The 18,532-nt window shown below is 50.4% G+C and overlaps 1 protein-coding gene across 1 annotated transcript in view; it reads left to right on the top strand.

Moving 5' to 3' along the window:
* Positions 1-18,532, top strand: part of LOC128423850 (unconventional myosin-Ig-like) — an 83,836-nt gene that overhangs the window by 31,058 nt on the left and 34,246 nt on the right. Inside the window, exons 12-17 of the mRNA XM_053409387.1 lie at positions 3,970-4,040; positions 4,782-4,856; positions 7,217-7,349; positions 11,016-11,182; positions 12,012-12,219; positions 16,450-16,673. Coding sequence (XP_053265362.1) covers positions 3,970-4,040; positions 4,782-4,856; positions 7,217-7,349; positions 11,016-11,182; positions 12,012-12,219; positions 16,450-16,673 — 878 coding nt within the window. The remainder of the gene's footprint in view (positions 1-3,969; positions 4,041-4,781; positions 4,857-7,216; positions 7,350-11,015; positions 11,183-12,011; positions 12,220-16,449; positions 16,674-18,532) is intronic.

Raw genomic sequence — 18,532 nt, 5'->3', positions numbered from 1 at the left:
CAGCACTTGGGGGGTCTGCTTTTCAGGGGCAAATAAGCCAAGCAACGGCTTGTGGTCAGTCACCACGGTGAAGGGCCCCCCGTACAAGAAATCATGGAAATTTTTTTACTCCCTTCACGATTGCCAGACCCTCCTTGTCGATTTGCGAGTAGTTCCGCTCGGTTGCGTTGAGTGTCTGGGAAAAGTATGCCACCGGTACCTCTCTTCCATCCGGGAGTTGGTGTCCCAGGACAGCGCCAATTCCATAGGGCGAGGCATCGCATGCTAGCACCACCGGCAGCCTCTCGTCGAAGTGTGCCAAGACCGAGTTTGAGACAAGCAAGTCCTTGACTGCCTGGAATGCAGCCTCCTGGCGCTGGCCCCACACCCAAGGGGCCCGCTTGTCCAGGAGTCTGTGTAGGGGCTCTGCTACCGCCGCCTTGTGGGGAAGGAAGGAATGGTAAAAGTTCAATAGTCCCAAGAAGGCCTGAAGTTCAGTCTTGTTCTTGGGCGCTGGGGCATCACAAATGGCCCGTACCTTGTCCTCAGTCGGGTGGACCCCTTCTGCGTCCACCATAAATCCCAGAAAGTCCACCTGAGGCACTCCTAGTAGACATTTTTCCCGCTTCACCTTGAGACCCGCCGTCTGGAAACGGTGCAGAACGGTGCGGAGGCGGTCCTCAAACTCCTCTGGTGTGGGCCCGGCAATCAACACATCATCGAAGAAGGGGGTGACGCCAGGAATCCCTTTAAGTAGAGAGTCCATTAGATTCTGGAATATGCCTGGTGCCACGCTGACACCGAATTGCAGCCGCTTTACCCTGAATGCTCCTCTGTGCGTCACAATCGTCTGTGCCTCTGCTGTGGCCTCATCTACTGGCAGCTGTTGATATGCTTGGGCCAAGTCCAGCTTACCAAAAATTTTCGACCCAGCCAGGGTGGCAAGAACATGGCTGACCACTGGCACTGGGTATGCATGGGCCGTGAGGGCCTTGTTTATGGTACATTTGTAGTCTGCGCAGATGCGGACTGAACCATTAGGCTTGACGGGCGTGACGATTGGGGTTTCCCAGGGGGCATTAGGCACCGGCTCCAGCACTCCTTGCTCCACGAGCCGGTCCAATTCCTCGTCTATACGGGGTTTCAGGGCGAACGGGACCCGGCGGGCCTTGAGCCTGACCGGTCGTACTGCGGGGTCAAGCTGTAGAGCAATGGGGGGGCCCGTATACTGTCCCAATTTCCCATCGAAAACCCCCGGAAATTCCTTGCATATGGCGTCCACGTCCACTTGTAAGCTAGTGTGGTTCACCCCGGTGACGGCTAGCCCCAGTGGTCCAAACCATGCCAATCCCAGTAAGCTAATGTAGGGGCCCTTGACAACAAGCAAGTCCAGTTGCCGCATCCGCCCTCGGTATTGCACCCTGAAGGTCCCCACCCCCATTGTGGGGACCTTACGTTTTTGGAAGTCCCGGAGGGTGAATGGGGCCGGCCTGAGTTTGGGACCCCCAGTAGGACACAGTTTCCTTAAGGTCCTTGCCGAGATTATGGATAGAGTTGAACCCGTGTCAAGCTCCATGCGGCATGGGGCCCCCTCTATCTGTACGTCAACATAAATTTTCTCTACGTTGGGGTGGGGCAACTGGTATACCTGGAAGTCCGTGAGCTCTGTCGAGTTGCCTTGGTGCGTTGGGCCCCGGGACCTGGGGCTCTTGGATTGGTCATCTGATGCCTGGCGTTGGGTGGGCCGAGCCCGACACACCCGGGCGATGTGTCCCAATTTTCTGCACTGCCTGCACTCTGCGTTGCGGAAACGGCAGGTCCTCCTCTCGTGACTTTCTCCACAGCTTGCGCAGCTCCCTCCTTCTCGTCGAGGCAGCTGTGGTATGTGGGCTGCTTGAGTGCGCTGCTGTACTCGGTGCACCTCCTCCCTGTCGGATCCTGAGTCGTCGGTGAGGTCTTTGTGGTGGACCCTCGGTTGGGACAGCTGGCTCGGCCGTGCCTCTTGCGTCGACCTCTCGGCAGCTTCCGTTGCCAGGGCCTCCTCCAGAGCGACCTGGAACGTTAGGTCCTTCTTAGCGTAGAGGCGTCGTTGCAGCTTCTCATCCTTCAGGCCACCGACGAGGCGGTCCCGAAGCATGTTCTCCAGCTCTGAGAAGTTGCAGAACCGGGCGGCTTGGCGGAGAGAGGTCACAAACCCAGTTATGGTTTCCCCAGGGGCTTGCCGCTTTGCGTAGAAGGCATTTCGACGAGCCACCACTGAGGGCTGCGGCGAAAAGTGCCCCTTCAGCTGTTCCATTATTGTTTTGTATGGAACAGTAGCGACGTCTTCAGGCGCAAGGAGGGCCCGGGCGATTTCAAACGTCTCCTCTCCGCAGACGCTGAAGAATATCGCCCTCTTCTTGGCGTCTTCTTCGTCGGTGACTCCTTTGGCTTCTAGGAGGAAGGTGAAACGGGAGGCGTACGCTTCCCAGTCTCCCGATGCTGGGTTGAACGGCGAGAAGCTGTTGTCGGTTGCCATTCTGAGTTCCTTGTGTCCCGGAGCTGAAGCCTGGATACACGGTGCGAGGCAGCGGTGCGGCAGGTGGCGGTGCTGCGGTGCTGTGTGTGGCAGTCAGCTCAGCGGGATCCCACCTTCGTCGCCAGTGAAATATACTCAGAGTCGCAAAGTGATTTCATGCTCTTTATTCAGCTCATAGTGGTGAGGAGGAATGAATGGAAGTCCCCTCAAAGTATCTGCTTTATATACATTATTTACACAATGGGCTGTACATGATTGGCTAATTCCGGAATTCTACTGTAAGCCAATCAGGTTGTGGATTCACTTCTATCTGGAGCATGATTGGGTAGTTCCTGCCAACCAATCATACTGCTGCATTGTTCTAGGACCAATCAGACTGCTGCATTCTGAATCCTATTGTTCTAGGACCAATCAGACTGCTGCCTTTTGGATCCTATTGTTCTAGGACCAATCAGACTGCTGCAGTTTGGATCCTATTCAACTCAGTACATAACACACCCCTTCGCTCTTGCCTTATGTGAATCTCTTTGTATATAAGAAACTAATAAGAACCCTGCTGGATCAAGCCAGTGGCTCATATAGTTCAGCATCAGGTCATAGCTGTCAATGTTTCCCTTTTTTTAAGGGAAATTCCCTTATTCCGAATAGGATTCCTCGCAAGAAAAGGGAAAAGTTGACAGCTATGTGTCAGGTGTGTGTGCAGGAGCCAGGCCCTGTGACCAATAGGACTTTGCAGGACTGGGGCCTTCCTAAGTTTGTTCTGAAGAGGCAAGGTGCGGTTGCACAGGTGAGGCCGATTGGTAACTCACATCACCTGTTGGCAAGAGCTGGGAAGGGATTTAAGGTCAGCATTTCCCTTCGGCTCTTTGCCACAGCAACATGTTTCTTGCCTTGTTGTGTTTGACTCCTTGCTTCTTGATCCTCGGACCCTTGATTTCTTGACTCCTTGCTTCTTGATCCTCGGACCCCTGACTTCGTGACTCCTTGCTTTCTGACCCTCGGACTCTTGACTTCTTGACTCCTGGCTGCTGGATCCCTGTTCCTGCTCCCACCCAGCCATGTTGTCCCCAGTCCCGATGTCCCCTGCCAGGACTTTGATCGCCCATGAACCGGACTGTGACACAGAGCAGAGACACCCTGGGTAGGAGCCATCGACAGCCTGATCCATGAATTTGTCCAATTGCCTTTTAAAGCCATTTTAAAGTTGGTGGCCATCACTGTGTCCTGTGGCAGGGAGTTCCGTAGATGAACCGTGCTCTCTGTGGAGAAGTCCTTCCTCTTTTCGCCGCCCTGATTCTCCCCACATTCAGCTTCACTGCATGGCCGTGAGTTCCATTGTGAATGGAGCTGAATCGTCTTCGCAGTGATATGTTTCAGTTTCATGTTGTGAAGCGCCCTGAGATCTACAGCTATAGGGCAGGCGAATGAATGAATGAATGAATGAATGTCTGCTTCCTTCCTCTTGCCTGCAGCTTAATCCTGCTGACAAGTCCATGGATTTCGGACGCGATTTCCGCATTAAGCACTACGCGGGAGATGTCACGTGAGTTTTGCTCTGGCTTGAAGGTTATACTCCATTATTTGTGGAAGGGGGCATGGGGTTTGTAATAATAATAATAATAATGATAATGATAATTTATTATTTATACCCCACCCATCTGGCTGGGTTTCCCTAGCCACTCTGGGCGGGTTCCAACAAAGTATTAAAATACAGTGGTCTGTTAAACATTAAAAGCTTCCCTAAACAGGGCTGCCTTCAGATGTCTTCTAAAAGTCTGGTGGTTGTTCTTCTCTTTGACATCTGGTGGGAGGGTGTTCCACAGGGAGGGCGCCACCACCGAGAAGGCCCTCTGCCTGCTTCCCTGTAACCTCACTTCTCGCAGTGAGGGAACCGCCAGAAGGCCCTCGGCGCTGGACCTCAGTGTCTGGGCAGAACGATGGGGGTGGAGATGCTCCTTCAGGTATACTGGACTGAGGCTGTATACCTTCCGTAGGGTAGGGTAAGCTCGTGTATTGGTTAGAGTGTCAAACTAGTGCCTGGGAGAGACCAGGGTTTGAATCCCCGCTCAGTGTCAGGTCAGGGACTGGTTAGATGCAAAGGAGTGGTGCGAGGAACCAGCCGGGGAACCGCCAGGGGAAGTGGGTTCAGATCCTGGGGAGCGGTGGCGGGACAATCATGAGCGGTCAGAGGGGGAAGACTGGAAGGACTGGAAGACTGCATGGGAAGCTACACAGCAAGCAAACCGGCCGGGTTTTTACAAGCCTCTCCGGATCTGTGTTTCAGGTACTCCGTGGAGGGATTTCTGGACAAGAACAAGGACACTCTTTTCCAGGACTTCAAGCGGCTGATGTACAACAGGTATGTCAGCCTGAGCCAGGTGAAGCTTCCAGGATGATCTTGATCAAATGGCAATATATATCAGGTCAGAACATTTGTCCGCCGTGCCTTCCCCGACCAAACGGAGAGAGTTCACTCCTTATTGTCGGAGATAACACTTGCTTCTGCAGTTCCAGATACTGACAAAACTGTTAGAATATTCCGTTCCACCTTAAGAGGAACAGGCATGACTGTTGTGTGTCACATGCCTGTTTACATTCCAGTACAGTTTGCTGGGAACTTCCGTTTGTGTATAGCTTTTGCTTATGCTGCTTGCTTGGACACGAAGGGGAGAAGACATGTTTTCCCCTTTGTCCTGATGCTGAATAAAATGCCTGTTCGAAAGCGCGTCAAAGTGCAAGTAGATAAATAGGTACTGCTCCGGCGGGAAGGTAAACGGTGTTTCCATGCGCTGCTCTGGTTCGCCAGAAGCGGCTTAGTCATGCTGGCCACATGACCTGGAAGCTGTATGCCAGCTCCCTCGGCCAATAAAGCGAGATGAGCGCCGCAACCCCAGAGTCAGTCACGACTGGACCTAATGGTCAGGGGTCCCTTTACCCTTTACCTTTAGGGCACTGCAGCAGGGGACACGGGTGGCGCTTATAGGAACCAACTCCTAGGGGCCGAGGCCCCTTCGGCCCCCCTAATAAATATTTGAGGGAGCCAGCCCCCCTTCTCAAAGTTGATGGACATTGCAATTCAAATGGTGTGTGTGCCCTGCATCATGTGATCCATTAGTAGGCAAACTAAGGCCCAGGGGCCGGATCTGGCCCAATCACCTTCTCAATTTGGCCCGTGGACGGTCTGGGAATCAGCGTGTTTTTACCTGAGTATAATGTGTCCTTTAATTTAAAATGCATCTCTGGGTTATTTGTGGGGCCTGCCTGGTGTTTTTATATGAGTAGAATGTGTGCTTTTATTTAAAATGCATCTCTGGGTTATTTGTAGGGCTGCCTGGTGTTTTTACATGAGAAGAAGGTGTGCTTTTATTTAAAATGCATCTCTGGGTTATTTGTGGGGCCTGCCTGGTGTTTTTATATGAGTAGAATGTGTGCTTTTATTTAAAATGCATCTCTGGGTTATTTGTGGGGCATAGGAATTCATTCATTTCCCCCCCAAAAAATATAGTCTGGCCCCCCACAAGGTCTGAGGGGCAGTGGACCGGCCCCCTGCTGATAAGGTAACCTAGTAACCTTCGCTCCCAGCCTGTAATTCCCTTTTTACAACTTTGAGAATTTTGGCTCCTGCTATAAATAAATCAGGGGGGCCTTTGTCCAGGAGGATAACATCTGCCAAAGTACTTTTAGCCAGCCGGTCTTCTGCCTGGCATACAAACATTTGCAAATATATTTTTTAAGCTCATTTTAAAATGCAGGTCTTAATCAGATGCCTCAGGCCCTCTGCCTGGTTCCCTGTAACCTCACTTCTCGCAGTGAGGGAACTACCAGAAGGCCCTCGGCGCTCGACCTCAGTGTCCGGGTAGAACGATGGGGGTGGAGACGCTCCTTCAGATATACTGAACCGAAGCCGTTTAGGGCTTGAAAGGTCAACACCAACACTTTGCATTGTGCTCGGAAACATACTGGGAGCCAGTGTAGGTCTTTCAAGACCGGTATTATATGGTCTCGACCGCCGCTCCCAGTCACCAGTCTAGCTGCCGCATTCTGGATTAATTGCAGTTTCTGGGTCACCTTCAAAGGCAGCCCCACGTAGAGCGCGTTGCAGTAGTCCAAGCGGGAGATCACTTGAGCATGCACCACTCTGGCGAGGCAGTCCGCGGGCAGGTAGGGTCTCATCCTGCGTACCAGGTGGAGCTGGTAGACTACCTTACACTGCGTTTAAAACCAAAATCACATTTGGATAGAAACTGTTTCTCAGGTGGCTAGTCCTAGTCTTTATAACTCTGTACCTTCTTCCAGAAGGCAGAAGCTGAAAGAGATCATTTCTGGGGTGGCTTCCAGGACCCACTTGGATTACTTAGAATAGGAGAGATCTCTGCACATCAGATCAATGCTTTCTGCACTAAGAAATGCAAACGGACACACCCAGGACAGGCTGATGGGAGCTGGAGTTGGGTATGCTTTCTGGGCTGCTGAGAAGCCTGGCCAATGGTACACGGCATTTAACTGGAAATGTTGGGGCTTGAACCTGTGACCACACTACCCTTAAGCCCTTAGGGTGGATGAGTTGTGCCCTGCAAGTTCTTAGCTCCTCTGCTACCTGTGATGTTCACCCACACATGGTCACCAGTGGGCCATGCCCAGAGAGGTTGAGGGTTAAGGAACGGTTGGCGCTGGGAACGACCTGCACCTCCTCACTCCTGCTCTGTGCTCTTTCCCCAGCGCAGACCCCGTCCTCCAGGACATGTGGCCAGAGGGCCAGCAGAGCATCACCGAGGTCACCAAGAGGCCCCTGACGGCTGCCACCCTCTTCAAAAACTCCATCGTGGCACTGGTGGAGAACCTGGCATCGAAGGTAACTTCAGATATAACACATACACACAATGTCTGAGGCAAAGGATCCGGTGCAGACTGAGTCTCCTCTGGTTCCGAGTCTGAGCCTGAGTCCCAGGCCATCGCAGTATAATTAGCAGAGTAAAAACATAAAAGATGTTGCAGGATTCCCCAAAAATAGACCAGAGGCAATGAATATTTGATCCAGCAGAGTTTTACTGCTATTGAAGGCAAATGAGCATAATGGTCACAAATCCAATACATTCAGGATTGGCCCTGTCCGTAAGAAATCCAGTTGCAGCAGACTTAAACTTACAAGAACTTATAATAAGTCTAAACCTTAACACTAATCATATTATGTACAGAACACCACACAAGAAAGAGAGAGAGAGAGAGAGAGAGAGAGGGAGAGAGAGAGAGAGAGATTGAAAGAGAAAGTGAAACCCAGGCTCCTTCTGGCCTTACTATTATAGCCAGCATGACTATAAGAGATAACAGAACCAGTTTACGCCAGCTGTACTCTCTGAAGGAATAACCCAAACATCATGAACCTTCTGCTTGCTTCTTTCAGCCAGAGAAGCTTTGAGAACCCTCTTGAATTAAGTAGAATAGGAAAGATCTCTACACATCAGAACAATACTTTCGGCACTCAGAATGCAAGCTGATACACCCCCCGCCCCGAAGAAGGGAAGGGGTTTGGCTTGGTTAATGGGGAATCTTCCCAATCCGCACTTCCCAAAACAGCTTGCAACCCCAAAAACAGTCATCCTTCTAAATTTGCCCTCCTCTGAATTTTGCAATGTGCTTCTCCGGTCGATTAACATGTACAGAAGTGCTTGGACCAGGGCTGCTAGCCGGGACGGCTCTGCCCTGCTGCCACAGCTGGACGCTGCAATTTTTCTGAATACCAGTTGTTGGAAAACACCACAGGGGAGAAACACACTTGCGCCTGGGTCCTTCTTGTTGGTTTCCCACAGACATTTGGTTGGCCACTGTGAGAACAGGATGCTGGACTCAATGGGCTCCCATTGGCCAGATCCAGCCGGGTTCGTCTTATGTTCTTACATGCTTTGTTTTCTTATCAATAAATACATGTAAGCCAAAAGGAACAGAAAAAGAACGGAGCTTCTGCACTGAAGTACCGGCTTCATGGGGAGGAGGCAACAAACCCCTCTTCACAGCCTAGGACCCTCGTACCTACAGGACCGCCTCTCCCGGTATGCCCTGCAGAGGACCTTAAGGTCCATAAATAGCAATACCCTAGGGACGCGGGTGGCACTGTGGGTTAAACCACTAGCCTAGGGCTTGCCGATCAGAAGGTCGGCGATTCGAATCCCTGCGACGGGGTGAGCTCCTGTTGCTCAGTCTCTACTCCTGCCAACCTAGCAGTTCGAAAGCACGAAGTGCAAGTAGATAAATAGGTACCACTCCGGCGGGAAGGTAAACGGCGTTTCCGTGCGCTGCTCTGGTTCACCAGAAGCGGCTTAGTCATGCTGACCACAAGACCTGGAAGCTGTACGCCGGCTCCCTCGGCCAATAAAGCGAGATGAGCGCCATAATCCCAGAATCGGCCACGACTGGACCTAACGATCAGGGGTCCCTTTACCTTTTAGAGGTCCCAGGCCCTAAGGAAGTCAGTTTGCTTCAACCAGAGCCCAGGGCCTTTTCAACACTGGCTCCGGCCTGGTGGAATGCTCTGCCTCAGGAGACCAGGGCCCTGCGGGATCTGATTTCTTTCCACAGGGCCTGTAAGACAGAGTTGTTCCGCCTGGCCTTTGGCTTGGAATCAACTTGATTCCCTCTTTCCTTTTTCCTTTCTCCTTCTGTGATGGAACTCCTATTTGGGGACTTCCCTGGCTTTTTTCTGGACCACGTAGGACCAGTCTGGATAGTTGGCCTTGGTGAAGATTTGACGTTTTCATCCCCAAAAAAGTTTTTGATTTGATTTTCTACTGAAATGAGGCTGCATTTTAATGTAGTATCTTGTTTTTTTAGTCAATTGTTTTTATACCTGGTGTTATCTGCCCTGAGCCAGGTCTTGGCTGGGGAGGGCTGGGTATAAATATTATTATTATTATTATTATTATTATTATTATTATTATTATTAGGGCCACCTCCCCATCTCCATTTGCACTCTCTCTCCCTCAATTCCTGCAACAGCCGGTCCTGAGAAGGCGCTGGCAAGAGCAGGCCGCCGGAGGTCCTCAGCTGCCTTGGTAACCGTTGGCAGGCACCAAGTCTCCCCCTGCGTTCCTTGGCTCCCGTCTCTCTCGTCGGGAACCAAAATTAGATGCCTCTGGGAGGGGAATCGGAGCGCCGTGGAGAGACAGGAGAGCCCAGATGGTCCCCCTTTGCGTGCCACCGGGGCTCTATAAATAAGCCTGTTGAGATTATCGATCGCATTTCCAGCTTCTGCTCCTCCAGGGAACCCGGGGGCAAGCACACATACCATGGCTGCCTCTTGCCCCTTTTTACCCATGCAACTACTCTGTCTGCTAGGCAGAGAGAGGGGGAGAGAGAGGGCCGACTGGCTGGGGATGTGGGCTCAGAATATAAGAAGAACCTGTGCACAGAATTCCAGGTGTGGCACTAATCTACGTTCTGCCCTGCCCCAGCCTAGATATTGTTGTTGTTTGGTTGTTTAGTCGTGTCCACCTCTTCGTGACCCCCTGGACCAGAGCACGCCAGGCACTTCTGTCTTCCACTGCCTCCCGCACTTTAGTCAAACTCATGCTGGTAGCTTCGAGAACACTGTCCAACGATCTCGTCCTCTGTTGTCCGCCTAGATATTGCTGTGTTCCAATTCCACCTGTTTTTGTTCTCCACCAGCTATATATTTATCTGTCTCCTTTATACCCCACCTTTTCCTCCAACGGCCTCCAGGTAGTGTATGTGGTTCTTCTCCCTCTCCTCCTTTTGTTGTTGTTGTTGTCCGACTCTTCGTGACCCCATGGACCAGAGCACGCCAGGCCCTCCTGTCTTCCACTGCCTCTCGCAGTTTAGCCAAACTCATGCTGATAGCTTCGAGAACACTGTCCAACCATCTCGTCCTCTGTCGTCCCCTTCTCCTTGCGCCCTCCATTTTCCCAACATCAGGGTCTTTTCCAGGCAGTCTTCTCTTCTCATGAGGTGGCCAAAGTCCTGGAGCCTCAGCTTCAGGATCTGTCCTTCCAGTGAGCACTCAGGGCTGATTTCCTTCAGAATGGATGCGTTTGATCTTCTTGCAGTCCATGGGACTCTCAAGAGTCTCCTCCAGCACCATAATTCAAAAGCATCAATTCTTCGGCGATCAGCCTTCTTGATGGTCCTGCTCTCACTTCCATACATCACTACTGGGAAAACCATGGCTTTAACTGTACGGACCTTTGTTGGCAAGGTGATGTCTCTGCTTTTTAAGGTGCTGTCTCTCCTCCTTTACCCCCCCCCCCCAACAACAAGCCTCCAAGGCAGGCTAGGCCGAGAGGGAGTGGCTGGCCCCCATGGTCACCCAGCGAGCTTCGTGATTACCGAGCGGGGGTTTGAGCCCAGGTTCCTAGTCCATCACTCTAACCACTGTGCCACGCTGCCTCTCCAGGAGGCAGAATTCCTTAGTGAGTTGCTGGCTCTCTGCAAGCATTTGGGAAGGGGGGGGAGTGTTGCTGAACCTCACCCATTCTTCTTTGATTCCTTTCCTGCCTCTTCCGAACAGGAGCCGTATTACGTCCGTTGCATCAAGCCAAACGACCAGAAGTCGCCCTTGCTGTTCGACGCAGAGCGCTGCCGCCATCAGGTGTCGTATTTGGGGCTGCTTGAGAACGTGCGCGTCCGGAGGGCGGGATTCGCCTACAGGCAGCCTTACGACCGCTTCCTCCTCCGGTAAGCACCACCTCCAGGCCTTCTGTACAAACACAGCACTGCAAATATTCCAAAGGTGGCAAACTTTTCCTTTCCTGCTAGCACCCTGTGCCTGGCCCGATACACTCAGGCAAAAATCAGTGGAAGTAGTTTCTCAAGGTAGGAATACTGGGGCGTGGTAAGTAAGCAAAAGGGACATGGGTGGCACTGTGGGTTAAACCACAGAGCCTAGAAGGTCGGCGGTTCGAATCCCCGTGACGGGGTGAGCTCCCGTTACTCAGTCCCAGCTCCTGCCAACCTAGCAGTTCGAAAGCACGTCAAAGCGCAAGTAGATAAATAGGTACCGCTCCGGCGGGAAGGTAAACAGCGTTTCCGTGCGCTGCTGTGGTTCGCCAGAAGCGGCTTAGTCATGCTGGCCACATGACCCAGAAGCTGTACGCTGGCTCCCTCAGCCAATAAAGCGAGATGAGCGCTGCAACCCCAGAGGCGTCTGCGACTGGACCTAACAGACAGGGGTCCGCAAGCAAAGTATAATGAGACCTGGGAGAGGGACCCCAATTTCCTCTCCCAGAATGAGGTGGTGCAGTCCCAAAGTGGCAGCTTTCACATTTTTGCAATGAACTCCCCTGCAAAAAAGCAATAACAACAATGATCCATGCAAGCAGAAAGCTAGCACAGTGGGTAGCAGCCTGAGCTACTACCTTTCTCCTTGCATGGAGTGTCAGTTTTGCCCGCAGCTCTGCGAAAAGGCTGCTGGGATGGTCCTCTCCCATCCCACAGTCCAGCAGCCAGCATTTCCTAGACTCTCTCTCAAGCCAGGCCAGTCACCGGTAAATTTCTCCCTTCCCAGGTATAAGATGACCTGTGAGTACACATGGCCCAACCACCTCATGGCTACTGACCGGGAGGCCACGCAGGCCTTGATGCAGCAGCACGGCTTTCAGGACGACGTCGCCTACGGACACACCAAGATCTTTATCCGCACGCCCCAGACGCTTTTCACCCTGGAGCAGGAACGAGCTCAGCTGATCCCCATCATTGTGCTGCTACTGCAAAAGGTACCCGTGTTTCCGTTTACACCTGTGCAAGCATTGTGCTGACGGTTGCAACTATGGACAGGAGGAATGTGGCGCCCGATTCCACACCCGAAGGGCTGCCGTACCTCCAGGTCAATAATATCCAAGGCAACACGATGACCAAATACAATGATACGCTATCAATATACACTCTTCATATAATATGAAATACATGAAATCATGTAAACAGAAAACTTATGAATCCCTGAAAGGCACAAAATATGCACTCTTAATGGATTCTCTTGAAAACAAAAAACCAAAGTCTTATAAGTCTCTGAAAGTCTTTGAAGACTGTGCAAGTCTCTGGAAGAAGCAATGAATCAGATTTTTATGTGGTGAAAAAACGCTGTAAAGCTTTGTTTTATTTTATTTTTAAAATATTTTTTATTAAGGATTTTCTTGTTTTACAGAAGTGTAGTGCCTCGTATTTTTTTTCCTTCTTCCATGTAACATTTTTACAAATCTGTTTCATTTGTTGAGGCATTAGGGGGAGAAGAAAAAAGAAAGAAAAAAGAAAGGGGGGGTGGAGAGAGGGAAGATGGATGGGGGTGGGGTCGGGTGGCGGTGTTTCTATTATGTTTAATGTATGTAGAGTTTGGTGTCAGCGTTGCTTGTGTTGTTCACTTGTGTTCCTTTGGTGGTGAGAGAGGTTGGGGTTGGCCTAGGGTGTGATTGTTTGCTTGTGACTGGCTGTGGTGATCTTTGTTTTCGTGTGTGAGTGAGGTGTGTGTGTGTTTTGGATCAGGTTAGCCATATTGATTTGTATGCTGTTGGTGGATTATTGTCATTGTCCTGTTGGGTTGTGTATGTGATAAAGGGGAGCCATACCGGAGTGAAGGCGTCTTCTTCTGTTTGTCCCCGTGTCAGTTTCAGTTTATTAGTTAATTTTTCTAGTAGGGCTGTTTCCCATACTATTTGGTACCATTGGTCCATGCTTACTCCTGACAGGTCTCTCCAGTGTCTGGTTATGGTGTTTCTGGCTGCTGAGAGCAGGTGGGTTATGAGTTCTTTGTGGTGTAAATGGGCATTGTTGTCTTGGAAGATGTTTAGTAGGGCCAATTCTGGGGTGATGTCTATTACTTGCTTAGTTATTTTACATATTTCTTGTATGGCTGTTGTCCAGAATAGTTGAATTTTGGGACACTCCCATCACATGTGGAGGTATGTGCCTGTGGAGGTGCACCCTCTTCAGCATTTTGGTGAGGTTCCTGGGTGTATTAGCGCTAGATTCCTTGGTGTTAGGTACCACCTGTAGGTGAGTTTCAGTGTGAGTTCTTTTCTTTTCGTTGATATGGATTTAAAGGGAGGTTTAGACCACATTCTGGTCCATTGCGTGGGGTTAATCTCATAGCCTATGTCATTCTCCCATTGTTTTTTGATTGCGTCTAGGGGATTTGCGGGGTTTTGGAGTAGTATTTTGTATATTGCGGATACCGTCCCTTTACCGTTTCCCTTTGTTGTTAGGAGGAGGTTTTCGAAGGTAGTCAGGGGCCTAGTTGCTGCTGATTTTACTGTTGGGTTGTTTAAGAGGGCATGTAGTTGGTGTTGTGTTAACCAGGTCATTTGGGTGTCTTCTAGTTTGTCTTGTATTTCTTGTGTTGACAAGGGTTTGTTATTTTTATAAAAGTCTATTGGGCGATATAAGCCTTTGGTTCGCCAGGTTCTTATCTGGAGGTTTTGTGCTGCATGGTGGAATAATGGGTGGTACGCCAGGGGGATTAGTGGGGATGGGGTTGGGGATAGTTTGCCTATTTGTGTTTTCCATGCTTTGAGCATGGTCTGTGTGTACCTGTTAAGTGTTGTGGGAATTTTCTTTAGTTTGTTTGGGAGGAGTGGGTATGTTGTGGTGCAGGTGTTTTCAATTGTGGTGGTGGTGCAGGTGTTTTCAAAAAGAAAGGAAAAAAGAAGGGGGTAGTTTCTTCCTTTCTGCGATCTCCTTTGTCATGCGGCTTTGCATGAAGGGGTAGGCTCAGCCACGTGTTTTTTCGGAGCCTCTTTTGCCTTCCCGGGCTCACCTACCTCCCCTCTTCTTTGTCGGCAGAGATGGGGGCAGCAGCGGTAAAGTAAAGTTAGGGCTCCTTTTTCTTTCTTTTTCTTCTTCTTTCCCCCTTTTCCTTTTCTCCCTCTCTGCGTTAGCTCCACTGTCTTCCTGGATTTGGAGCTCCCCTCCGTGTGTGTGTTGAGAGAGAGAGAGAGAGAGAGCTAAAGCTTTGTTTTATGACGTCCAACGCTGCTGAAGTAGTTCGCAAACAGACGTAGTGAACGGTGATTCCGGATATTCTCACTGTTTCGTGGAATTCTTCTTCAGCACAGCAGAAGGATACAGAAATTATTCAAAAACCCATCTATAGGGCGAATGGGAAAGTATGAACAGCAATTGCTATGGAGCAGTGGTCATAAAGGTATGTATATAAAGAGTGTATATTGATATCGTATCATTGTATTTGGTGTTGCCTTGGATATTACTGACTATTGTTGGCAACACAGGGGTTAAATTGTTTGGTACCTCCAGGTCAAAACAGGGCAACAGAGTCTTGAACCTGGGTCCTTTTGCCCGAAAGGCAGACACTCTGCCACTGCGCCACACCCCTGATGGGTTCCTTAGAGGGAGTTTTCCCTGCTCCTACGTGGATATTCCATCGAGGATGGAGCCTGCGAACCTTCTGCATGCAAGGCACAGCTGTTCTGCCCCTGAAATTTGGACATGGCTGGCGCTGTGGTCTAAACCACTGAGCCTCTTGGGCTTGCTGATCAGAAGGTCGGCGGTTCAAATTATTATTATTATTTATTCAACTTATACACCACCCTATAACCGGAGGTGGTACGTGGGTGGCGCTGTGGGTTAAACCACAGAGCCTAGGACTTGCCGACCAGAAGGTCGGCAGTTCAAATCCCCATGGCGGGGTGAGCTCCCGTTGCTCGGTCCCTGCTCCTGCCAACCTAGCAGTTCGAAAGCACGTCAAAGTGCAAGTAGATAAATAGGTACCGCTCCGGCGGGAAGGTAAACGGCGTTTCCGTGCACTGCTCTGGTTCGCCAGAAGCGGCTCAATCATGCTGGCCACATGACCCGGAAGCTGCACGCCGGCTCCCTCGGCCAATAAAGCGAGATGAGCGCCGCAACCCCAGAGTCGGCCACGACTGGACCTAATGGTCAGGGGTCCCTTTACCCTTTACCTTTATACCTGGAGGTCTCAGGGCAGTTCACAACAAGATCACAACCTAGTAAATCAAACCAAAAGCAATAACCCAATAACTCTCACGCACCTCCAAGTCACATTCTAAAAGGGTGTTGGATGTCAATAAGATCAACCAAAGGCCTGGTTAAAAAGGAACGTTTTTGCCTTGTGCCTAAGGGTGTATAGTGAAGGCGCCAGATGAACTTGATGTTGGGATATTTCCGTTCCACCTTAAAAGGGAGCAGGCTTTGTGAGTCACAGAGTCTGCGTATTTCCTGTTCACAGGATGTTTATGTTGTAAGTTGCTTTCGTTTCCTTCTTGTTGCCTGAACATACCAATGCAGGCGGTCATGGTTTCTTTGTTCTGACCAACGCTGAATAAACTGTAAATATGCTCTCCTGCTGTGCATCTTTCGCTGTGTGAATTCTGCTGATAGAGTGTGCACCAGCCTAAGAATGTGGCAATCTATTCTTGAGGCTTCGTGTCGCTATTTGCTGATACTGCCTGTCTACGGGAGGTCGATGGATCGTCCGGCAAGGAGCTTGGGGGCTCAGATGGACTTTGTCTCCCTGGCAGTATCCCAACACTTCCCTGGGGAGAGCATTCCATAGACGGGGAGCCACTGTAGACAAGGCCCGTTCAAATCCCCATGACGGGGTGAGCTCCCGCTGCTCTGTCCCAGCTCCTGCCAACCTGGCAGTTTGAAAGCACACCAGTGCAAGTAGATAAATAGGTACCACGGCGGCAGGAAGGTAAATGGCATTTCCATGCACTCTGGTTTCCGTCACGCACCGTTGCGCCAGAAACGGGTTAGTCTTGCTGGCCACATGACCCGGAAAGCTGTCTGTGGACAAATGCCGGCTCCCTCGGCCTGAGAGCGAGATGAGTCACCTTTGACTGGACTTAACCATCCAGGGGTCCTTTACTTTTTACCCTTTTTTCCCACTGGCACCGGGAGGCCGGGGGCAGGGAGAGTTTGGTGGTGGGGTTGTCATGGCTTGGCTGGCCCTGATTTGACTCGTCCGTCCTATGCAGGCCTGGAGGGGCGCCCTGGCCCGCAAGCGCTGCCGTTACCTGCGGGCCACGTACACCATCATGTCTTACTACAAGCGCCACAAGGTGAAGTCTCACCTGCTGGAGCTGGTGGAGAGATTTCAGGCGGTACGCAGCATGGCGGACTACGGCAAGGGCGTGGAGTGGCCGGAGCCGCCGGCCGTGCTGGCCCAGTTCCAGGAGAACAGCAAGCTCATCTTCCGCAGGTAACAGCAGAGGGCGCCATGCCTAAATACCTTTTCGATTGCTGGAGCCTATGGCAGATCTTGAGTTCCGATCTGCGGCAGTGCAGACGCAAGAATTGTATCTGCTTGTGTTTTGCTCCGAGGAGGCCCCCTGAAATGATTGGGTATGGCTGACTTTGACCTCTTCGTTTCAGAGCAAAACAGATCTGGATAGCACCCGCACATGCCTCCTGCGTCAAGCCCAGCCAAGCAGACTTCGGCTGGATCTACACTCACCTTTTAAACGTTGTTAGAACGATACTAAACAACATTGTTCCAAAAAACCCCCAAGACATTTGGTTTCTCTTTCGCTTCCTTTGCCGCAATGTACACAGCTGCCGCAAAGGCTGCCGCAATGTACACAGAATCATTCAACAATTAAAAGAAAATATACTGGATTGATACAAAAAAACTTAAAACATTTATGTTATCAAGGCATTACCTACTCTAAACAGAGCTATAAAAGTACCTTAATATACAAGTTAAGACATTAAACAATAAAATTTATAAGCTAAAATTATCACATGGCCACTAATATATTAAAAAATTACTGTTAATTAATACAATGTGCAATTATATTCGGAGTTTGGTGATAAAGACAGAATATAGCTTGATGTAGATAGGGTCAAATAAATTCATCTCCTTTACAGTTGGCGTCTACCTTGGCTATATAATTTGCTCTAATTTTCCTAGCGGCAGTTGCGAAGAGTGCTACACACCAGTTCACATACTTATCTGTGTCTGCGAGGAGATATAAAATCATGTCAGAGGGGTTCTGGCCAGGGGACCTTGTCATTATAGGTGCTAAAAATCTTACTCTTGCTTTATTATATAAGGGGCAGTGTGATCTACCGTATGATCTTTGCCGTATGATATACCTGGTTTGTGGGGGGAAGGGAACTCTTGACCACCCTCTGGCGTCACATTTTAATAATGCAGTTTTAACGTTGAAAAAGAATGTCATGTGGCTATACAGTGGAACCTTGGTTCTCGAACTGAATCCATTCCGGAAGTCCGTTTGACTCCCAAAACCATTCAAAAACCAAGGCGTGGCTTCCGATTGGCTGCAGGAGCTCCCTGCGCTCAACCGGAGGCCGTTGAAGCCGCGTCAGACGTTCGGCTTCCAAAGAACATTTGCAAACCGGAACGGTTAACTTCTGGGTTTTCGCCATTCAGGAGCCCGTTTGTTCGTCAACTAAGCTGTTCGGGAAGCAAGGGTTGGAATGTATAGTTACCAGAACTTTAACTCTTTTTTAGCGTTAAAAACCGCACGTGTAGATCCCTCCGCTCTCTCTCTCTCATAGAGAGAGAGTTCCCACCTCCCCCCAAGTAAATAAAGACACAGGACACAAGAATTCAGGTTAATGGGTCAAATTAGGCCACAACTTTATTGATTACAGGAATTGAGTGGTATTGGCTTAGGCATTGGTCCTAACTACTAACCGGCTAGAGGCCGGAAGGGTTAATCGCCAGAGGGAGGAGTCCTGCTGAGGCACGTCAACTAGGGCCTCCCCTGGGCGTCAACACGTGGGGGCGTGCCGTGGGCCCACACCTCCTTAGGCTTAAGACAAGGCCACACCCCCTGGAATCCTTTACCGGACTACCCTTGCTTGGGGGAAGGTGATGGCGTTCCTTCCCCCTTCATTTGCATAACAATAGGACAGTACCCCTACCAATGCCTAACCGCCAATACCGAAGAGTTGTGACAGTTTGCTACGAGGTAGGCGAAAACCAAGTGGCTGGTGCCAATCTGCCATTTGGGAAAATTCCTACCAGGCCCCTTGACGGCGACCAACCGAAGTTCATAGCAACGTCAGAGAACCTATCCTAAAAAGTGGGTG

This window comes from Podarcis raffonei, chromosome 12, assembly GCF_027172205.1.
Source record: "Podarcis raffonei isolate rPodRaf1 chromosome 12, rPodRaf1.pri, whole genome shotgun sequence".
NCBI lineage: Eukaryota > Metazoa > Chordata > Lepidosauria > Squamata > Lacertidae > Podarcis > Podarcis raffonei.
Note: the sequence above shows the minus strand (reverse complement) of the source record. Positions and strands in the feature narration are given on the sequence as shown.